Source organism: Sinocyclocheilus grahami, unplaced genomic scaffold (assembly GCF_001515645.1).
Source record: "Sinocyclocheilus grahami isolate Dianchi unplaced genomic scaffold, SAMN03320097.WGS_v1.1 scaffold21.1, whole genome shotgun sequence".
Classification (NCBI taxonomy): Eukaryota; Metazoa; Chordata; class Actinopteri; order Cypriniformes; family Cyprinidae; genus Sinocyclocheilus; species Sinocyclocheilus grahami.
The window spans coordinates 5,216,738-5,225,918 of record NW_015505200.1 but is presented as its reverse complement, the minus strand read 5'-3'; the positions used below and the strand labels follow the sequence as shown (position 1 = coordinate 5,225,918).

Sequence of the window (9,181 nt, the reverse complement as noted above, 5' to 3'; positions counted from 1 at the left end):
GCTACTCCCACCTCATCACATCTCCGCAGCAGCGAGATTTCGCGCACTTCCGACATGCATGAACCAAGTCATAATCCTCTTTAAATAGTGTGTCCCTAATTATCCGTTTGTTCTGATTTGTCAACAACGTAATCAATCGCGTGGCGACTGGTTTTCGTTCCACCACACTCCCCCCTCCATGAAAAAAAACAACTCCGTTGTTAACCGTTTTGTGGTATATTAAAATCCCAAGAATTCTTCTTCCTCATCAGAGGTGTCCTGGAAGATCTCCTGTAGTTTTTTCCGGCTGCGAGATTCTAATTCCTCCGCAGTAGGGAAACAAGGTTTCAAATTAAATACATGTACATTATGTACATCCTCTCCTGTGGACTCTAGGGCAACTCTATAGTTTATTGGACCCAACTGTTGGATAATACGATACGGACCTTTCCACTTTGGGGTTAACTTGGCACTGAAATGGTGTTGAGCATTTGACTGTGGAAAATTTCGGACCCAGACTCGATCTTTCTCATTAAGAAATACGTCTCGTCTGTTTTTGTTGTAATTTCTTAACTGTCTGGTCTGTGCTTTCTTGCAGTTCTCCTTGGCCTTCCTTTGAAGTGCTGACAACTGGTACACAACGTCATATGAAGGACCAGAGGGGGCAAGGTTGCATCCATGCAATATTTTATCTAATGGGCTGTGGATTTTCCTGCCCAGATGAAGCTCAGCAGGTGACATACCAATGGATTCCTGAACTGCGGTATTGATGGCAAAACGCAGTTCTGGTAAGTAATGATCCCAACTCCTATGATTGTCTTCCACATATGCAGATACCATTGACTTCAAAGTTCTGTTTACTCTTTCTGTCATGTTGGTCTGGGGATGGTAAGCTGTGGTTAGTTTAGGGGTCATACTCCATTGGCTACACAGTTCAGTGAAGATGGATGAGATGAATTGTGTTCCTCGGTCTGACAAAATGTAGTCAGGCACACCCCATCTGGTAAGTATTTCTTTCCTCAGGATTTCAGCAATGGCTGGTGCTGTGGCACGTCTCAGGGGAAACAGCTCTACCCATCGGGTAAAGTAGTCTACAAAGACGAGCAGGTATTCATGTTGTTTGGAACTTTTGGGTAATGGCCCCATGATATCTACTCCAAGCATCTCACTCGGTCGTGAAGTGATGATGGGTTGCATTTTACCGGCAGGCTTCCTATTGTCACTCTTAAGAGTTTGACATTTGATGCAGTTCCTGACATATCCTTTTACGTCAGTCCACATACCTGGCCAATATCAACGGATTGGAATGGTAATATTGAAGGAGGGTGGATACCAGACTCGGAGGAATAACTACCCGGTACTGGATCTTACCCTCTGACAGGTGAGTGATGTGATATAATTTGTCTTCAAACACGGCGTACTGTTCATTTTCAGGTGTTTGGTGCTCTGCCAAAAGCTGAAAAATCTTAGGGATTTCAGGATCATTATGTTGTTCACTCCAGATAGTTTCAGGAGAAATTGGGAACTCTGAATCCGCTTTTTTACTAGTGTACATATTACACTCAGCTAAGTGATGTACTCGAGAAAGAGCATCAGGGGCAACATTCAACATTCCCTTCCGATATTCCAACACAAAATCAAATCTTTGTAGTCGAAGTGCCCATCGAATGAGCCTACTGGTCGTTTTGTTGGAATTGATTACCCACTGCAGAGAAGAATGATCTGTGATGACGGTGAACAGTCGATGTTCCAGATAGGGTTGCCACTTCTCAAGAGCCCACACTACGGCAAGGCACTCTTTCTCTGTAGTGGAGTAATTTATTTCTGCTTTGTTCAAGCTACGACTGGCATAAGCAATCACCTGTTCACTGCCTTGTTCTTTTCGTTGAGTCAGGACAGCGCCTAATCCGGTGTCACTTGCATCGGTATATACAGTGAATAGCAACTGCAACTGTGGATGCCCCAGAACTGGTGGTGATGAAAGACAAGCTTTCAAGTGATCAAAGGCTTGTTGACATAGATGTGTCTACTGAAATGACTTGTTTTTCTTCTTCAGAGCATTGAGCAATTTGGCACGAAACAATGATACCATCCGGCTAATCCCAGGAATCGTTGGACTTCCTTAAGATTTTTTGGGACTGGATAAGCATGAATGGCCTCTACCTTGCTTGGATCAGCAGTCACTCCTTGACTGTTGACAACATGACCCAGGAAGGAAATCTCACGAAGACAGAGTTTGCACTTTTTTAGGTTCAGAGTTACACCAGCTGATTGCAACTTTTGCAAGATGGTCTGAATGTCCATAAAGTGTTGTTCCCTCGTGGGAGAATAAATAATGATATCGTCTATGTAGACAAAACATATGACTCCAAGCAATTCCCTTAAGACAATTTCCATGAGTCTTTGGAACGTTGCTGGTGCATTTTTAAGTCCAAAAGGCATAACATTAAATTGGTATAGCCCACCTGACGTGATGAAAGCGGTCTTCTGTTTGCTTGCCGGTTCCATCGGGACTTGCCAATACCCACTATTGAGATCCAAAGTTGAAAATATTGTTGCACCAGAGAGGGACTCAAGAATTTCTGTGATGTTTGGTAGTGGATAAGCATCACTTTCAGTAATAGCATTGACTTTTCGATAGTCAACACAGAACCTGAGACTTCCGTCCTTTTTAGGTACTAGGACGACTGGTGATGCCCATGCAGAATGTGAAGGTTCAATAATACCAGCATTCAACATGTCTTGAATTTGCTCTTTAACTATGGTTTGCTTGATTGGTGAGAGTCTATATGGACGCTGTTTAATGGGAACTTGCTGATGGATGTACAGACAATGTTCCAGAACATTAGTTTGTCCTGGCCGACGAGTGCATACAGTGGGGTGGGATTCCATGATCTGTTGAAGCTGGTTGTCTTCGTTGAGCGGTAAGTTAGCTTCTTTGACCAATTTGTCAATCAAAACTTGATCCTCAACAAGCGTGGAAACAATGTCGCTTGACACTATTATAGGTAAGGGTGGTGGAACAGCACTTAGAAGGGTCAGATTCTGGTGAGATCTGGTTAACTGCTTGGTGCTTGATGAGTTCAGAGAATAATGTGTTCCGCTTGCAGGAATACTAGCAGGTCCTGGTTGGAAATAATAGTCAGTTCCAGGAGCACTCTTAAAAAAATATTTTCCCTCGGCAATATTAAGTTGAATTCCACTCAGGAAAATAAAATCCAGACCTAAGACAGCTGCATAGGTCATGCACTTTTTTAGGTTCAGAGTTAAACCAACTTGCAACTTTTGCAAGATGGTCTGAATGTCCGTAAAGTGTTGTTCCCTCGTGGGAGAATAAATAATGATATCGTCTATGTAGACAAAACATATGACTCCAAGCAATTCCCTTAAGACAATTTCCATGAGTCTTTGGAACGTTGCTGGTGCATTTTTAAGTCCAAAATGCATAACATTAAATTGGTATAGCCCACCTGACTTGATGAAAGTGGTGTTCTGTTTGCTTGCCGGTTCTATCGGGACTTGCCAATAGCCACTATTGAGATCCAAAGTTGAAAATATTGTTGCACCAGAGAGGGACTCAAGAATTTCTGTGATGTTTGGTAGTGGATTAGCATCACTTTCAGTGATAGCATTGACTTTCCGATAGTCAACACAGAACCTTAGACTTCCGTCCTTTTTAGGTACTAGGACGACTGGTGATGCCCATGCAGAATGTGAAGGTTCAATAATACCAGCATTCAACATGTCTTGAATTTGCTCTTTAACTATGGTTTGCTTGATTGGTGAGAGTCGATATGGACGCTGTTTAATGGGAACTTGCTGCTGGATGTACAGACAATGTTCCAGAACATTAGTTTGTCCTGGCCGACGAGTGCATACAGTGGGGTGGGATTCCATGATCTGTTGAAGCTGGTTGTCTTCGTTGATCGGTAAGTTAGCTTCTTTGACCAATTTGTCAATCAAAACTTGATCCTCAACGAGCGTGGAAACTATTTCGCTTGACACTATTGTAGGTAAGGGTGGTGGAACAGCACTTAGAAGTGTCAGATTCTGTTGAGATCTGGTTAACTGCCTGGTGCTTGATGAGTTCAGAGAATAATGTGTTCTGCTTGCAGGAATACTAGCAGGTCCTGGTTGGAAATAATATTCAGTTCCAGGAGCACTCTTAAAAAATTATTTTCCCTCTGCAATATTAATCTACACAGGAAAATAGAAACCAAAACTAAGACAGCTGCATAGGTCAAAGATGTTGATGTGAGTACTACTGCATGTGTTGGAAAACTCTGATCATGCAGTGTTATCAAAAGGTTGATCCATCCCAGGGGAACTTCAGCTTGACCATTTGCCAAGTAGAGGTGTTCAGAAGTCCATGGTTGAAGACTTTCTGGTGGGAAAAATTCCTTCCACAAACTCTCATGTAGGAGGGTGTAACTGGCTCCCGTGTCAAGAATGGCTTTTCCTTTCCAGGCACCTAGGTTGATTGGAATGACCAGTTGTTTGGGTATTGTGCCTTCAGTGCTATTGGTGGCATGTTTCTTTTTCAAGGAAGATGCAGTCTTTGTAGCTGAGACGGCATTGCTGGTGGGTAAACCTGCAGAATTGTGATTCGGTGGATGTGGTTGAGATCTCTTACTTTGAGAAGATTGCGTTTGTGGAAATGATTGGTTGGGGGATGAGGTGAACCGTGGACACCTGGGGGATGATGACCTTTACAACACCAGCACTGAACTGAAGCCTTGTCCCTTTGCCGGTTTACAAGTGCTTGTGGTGACACAGTTTGCGGTTTATGAGGTAAACTACTTTCATACCGTTGTTGCTGTTCATAGTCCTTCTCCAATTGATGTCCTAGCTTCACCAACTCCTCTACAGTGAATACTCTGCTACGGAGCTGACTGGCAAGGTGAGGTTTAATGTTTTTCAGAATCATCTTTACTATTTCACTTTCAGTCAAGTTTGATTTCCATCTTTTGCACAAAGCTCTATAGCAAAAAGCGAAGTCTCTAGAATAACCCTTCCTGATTGTCCTCCATTTTAGCTACTGCAGTTGACATTTGAGTTGAATGTTGAACAAACTTATCTTTTACCTCTTGGGTGAGTTCGGAAACTGTGGTCTCCTGTTGCTGGATAAATTGCTTTAACGTGTCCAAGTCTCCCTGTACTTGTTTGATCAGTTGTTGAGTTCCTTTGCCAGGTGTTTGTAATTCACATGGTAACTCCTGTTGTCCCACAGATGAGGACGACTCAGGGGGTGGTACAAATCTGCTTGGAATTTACATTCGGATCCCAGGTGAGGTTTTGCACTGGAGTGCTGCTTGTGTTCCAGTTGCGATGTTTGATTGTAATTGGGGGTATATTCATGTGAGATGATAGGGACTGATGGCTGCCAGCTGGGAGTTTCCACTTCAGGTACTATAGGTACTTCCATCTCTACAAATGTTGATGGGGAAGGTGTAGTAGTGGCCATATCAGTATGTCAGTATGTAAAATGAAAAATGAAAATCAGTAAATAGTAAAGGGTCTTGGTGTCTTTTGTTTTTTAGGGTCAAAATAACAAATTGGGCCAAAAAAAATTATAAACGTGGGCAAATCAAACAAGTGGTAAATCACCCTCAAATTTAGCAGTTCAATTTACAAAAGCACAACATACACATTAAACCACTTTGAAGCATTTTTGTTGGCATTGAAACTCAGTTGCACAATTTTAACTGCAGAGTTCAGATTCACAGTAGACACAGTTCAAAAGTTCATACCAATTCCCAGATTCACAGTTCATTTGGCAGATCAAAACAGTGCAGATGACAGAAAGAAAATATATTGTCCACACTTCAAATTCAATTCACAGGTTAAATTTACAAAGCTCAATTTGATTCACTCCCCTCAGACTTCAAAATAACAAACTATCACTTCTTTTAATGTCACTTACTTAAGGTGTCTGCTTAATTTGCTTACTACTTTTTAAAGAGCACACGTTTATAACAAATTTACACATACAGTCAAAACAAAAGAAAACGAATCTTGAGGATGTTGTAGAGTCTGTGTGCTGTCTGTTTATGTCATTTGTCTGCTGTTACTGTCATTCTCTACAGTATGTTGTCACTTTGTCTTTGTTGTCACTGTCTGTCTGTTGGGTTTTTCCTACCTCTACCATACTCCTCCCTGTCTCTGCTTGGCCTACTGTAGCATCCTTCCTCACAGCACTGGTGTTGAAAGACCAGGGGTCTCTGGCTGTACTGATTCCAGCAACATCCTAGTGTGTGAGTGTGATTCTCTCTCTCTTTCTGTGTGTGTGTGTGTGTGTGTGTGTGTGTGTGTGTGTGTGTGTGTGTGTAACACAGGCACAGGTTCCTCCTATCCTAAAAGTGAATTAATAGTTATTTAGAGCCACATTATTAAGAAACTGGCAGCATCTGTATCAGGGTGTGTCTCTCTCATTGTGTCTTCCTACCTCCATGACACTTGACTCTGCAGTCCACCCTACCTAAGGATTAATTGCATACTGTAAACTTATGTACTGTATGCGTGCTCAATGTTTTATTTTAATATATGACTATCTACATATTCAAGGTAAACGTCTATAGTTCTGTGGCTATTGCTATAGGTTTTTGATGTGTTAGACTACATTGCAAGTAGCCTACATCAGTTTTTACCCTAAATCCCACTTTATCTGCTGATATTTCAGTCATGCAATTCAGTAACGAGTGTTTCCTCATTAACACTTAAGTTAACCTATTATCACGAAGCAATGACATTTTAAAATATACTGGGGTTCTACGGTAAGCTTACAACTGTTTAATACAATGTAGGCTACTGTCAAAAAAAAAAACACGAGCTAACTGGCAGAAGTAGTGTGAAAATTATTTGTGCTAGCTGTATTTTTCTGTTTTCTTCTTACCTCTGCGGCACTAACTGTCCTCAGCTGCAGCAGCCAAATTTAAACCTTTTGAAAAGAGTTCGGTTAATTTTAAGCATTTAGCAGCGTCGGAACTAAGCCCTTTTTTTAGGCCGTTGCCGACTGTGCCAAATGCTTAACATTTATTTATTACTAACATTATTATTACTATAACCATAGAGAAATTGTGCAAGTGATAAAAACCCATCCTATGCGCTGTATATATTTTATTTATATATATTTAGAAAAAATCTGACCGGCCCGTATTAAAGAAAATGGTCCGGCCCCTTGAGAAGGGTATAACTGCAGCCCGGAGATCTCCAAATGGGGGCGGGAACTCCAAAACGGGGTGGGAGCTCCAAAATAGGACGTGGCTTCCTCCCATTGACAAACAGACACATGACACGCATGCGCAATTTTTCCCCCAATCCACTTCAGTGCAAACTCCGCCCCACAGCTGATTCTAAAGATTTTATTGGTTGTGTCAATTAAAGTGTTGATTTCCTACACTATGCTACAAAAATGCTAACCCCTAAACCAAGCCCACACCTGACCCTAACCTTAACCAGTGAAATTGACTGCACTGCAGGATTGGCGCTGAATAGCATGGTAAAGAAAGTGGCAGTTCAGGAGATAAACAGTTATTAAGATTATGCGATATGAGATCATTCCGTAACTCCCCAACCGGACCTCACCGAACAATGGCATCTTTTTAGTTACACCCAGCATCACTACCCCCTCCTACCCTAAGAATTTCGAGCCCCGGTATGCCCCCGTTGCTTAGAAAAAAGCCATAGAGTAAAATCTTTCCCCTGCACTGTGCCGGGACGGCTGGCGGGAGAGCTCGTGGGTGATTCCCGTTTATATCATGAAGCAGAGTTTCAAACTCCAGTCTGAACACCACTGGCCAAGAGCTTTGGGCTCTGCTCTCACGGAGAATATTTATTTATATAGCATATTTTATTTTAGATCAACTAGAAACAATGTTACATTTATAAAGTTTTATTTTGAAATGTAAGTCAGTAACAATTGGCTGGAGCCAGAGACAATAGTGAAAGTCTTTGCACGAGGAGACCCCACCCCATTTTGGAGGTTCTGCCCACTTTTGGAGTTCACGCCCCATTTTGGAGATCTCCGGTCTGCAGTTATTCCTACTTGGGCCCCTCTGGCATTTGCCAGAATTGCCAGATGGCCAATCCGCCCCTGCTAGAAACTGTAAAAAAAAAAAAAAAAAAGTAAAATAATAGTATGTGAGACAGTGGTAATATAATTGTGTTCCTATTGGTCAGTAGAGGAGCTTAGCTTAGCCTTACAGTTAGCCTGCTTTAGACCAGGTTAGTTTCCCAGCATAAGTTGCCACAGTGACTAGCTTGATCTAGGCCTATGTTAAATTTGCTTTATGGAACCAAACCATTTGACAATGAGTCAGACTAACTGAAATAAGCCTGGCATATAAAAGCTGGTTTGCCAACCGCCATTAAACATCATAATAAGAAGAAGAAGCCTGGCATATTTGGTTAACTTGTTTTATGAAACAGGCCTCGAGGCATTAAAAGTGATCATATTTTCTCCATTGAATCGAAATCGCATCGCACTGCATCATATCGTAACGCATCGCTAGCTGCTTCATATGAGTCTTTAATGTATCATATCGTTGGCTATGCGTCGAGATGCGTATCGTATCGGCCTCAGTCATGAGATGCACATCCCTACACCTACTATGGCAAGCCGTTTTAACATTAAATACTCCTTGCTGTACTAGTCATAATTTAGTTTTGACTAGTCAAAATTCCAATTCCAGATATCTATTCTGCAATTTTGACTCGTCGTAATTGGAATTAAGATATCTACAATGTGATTATGAATATCTTTAATTCATGATTTCTTAAAGATATCCAAAATACATTTGTAGATATCTGCAAGTTATTTATTACTAGTCAAATTACAGTTGTAGATATCTTGAATTGGATTTTTGACTGGGCAAAACTTAATAAGAGATATCGTGAATTGGAATTCTTCCTAGTCAAAACTAATTTAAAGATATCTGCAATTTAATTATGGATATCTCAATCTGATTTTTGACTAGGAAGATCTTTCTTTGGAGATATCTGCATATAGCTTTGTGACTAGGAAGAATTTCAATGTAGATATTTGGAGTTAACAATGTGACTAGTCAAAATTCCTTTATAGATATCTAAAATGTGCATGCAAATGCACCTTTGCTTAGCCCCACCTTAAACATTTTATTAACCAATCCTACCTTGGAAACTGTTGTCATCCGCCATTTTGTCTAAGAGTTGTATAATAAAGGTC

General features: G+C 41.2%; 1 protein-coding gene across 1 annotated transcript in view; it reads left to right on the top strand.

Moving 5' to 3' along the window:
- Window positions 1–5,355: 5,355 nt before the first annotated feature.
- Window positions 5,356–9,181, top strand: part of LOC107558851 (methyltransferase-like protein 17, mitochondrial) — a 9,195-nt gene continuing 5,369 nt past the window's right edge. Inside the window, exon 1 of the mRNA XM_016242548.1 lies at window positions 5,356–5,385. Coding sequence (XP_016098034.1) covers window positions 5,356–5,385 — 30 coding nt within the window. The remainder of the gene's footprint in view (window positions 5,386–9,181) is intronic.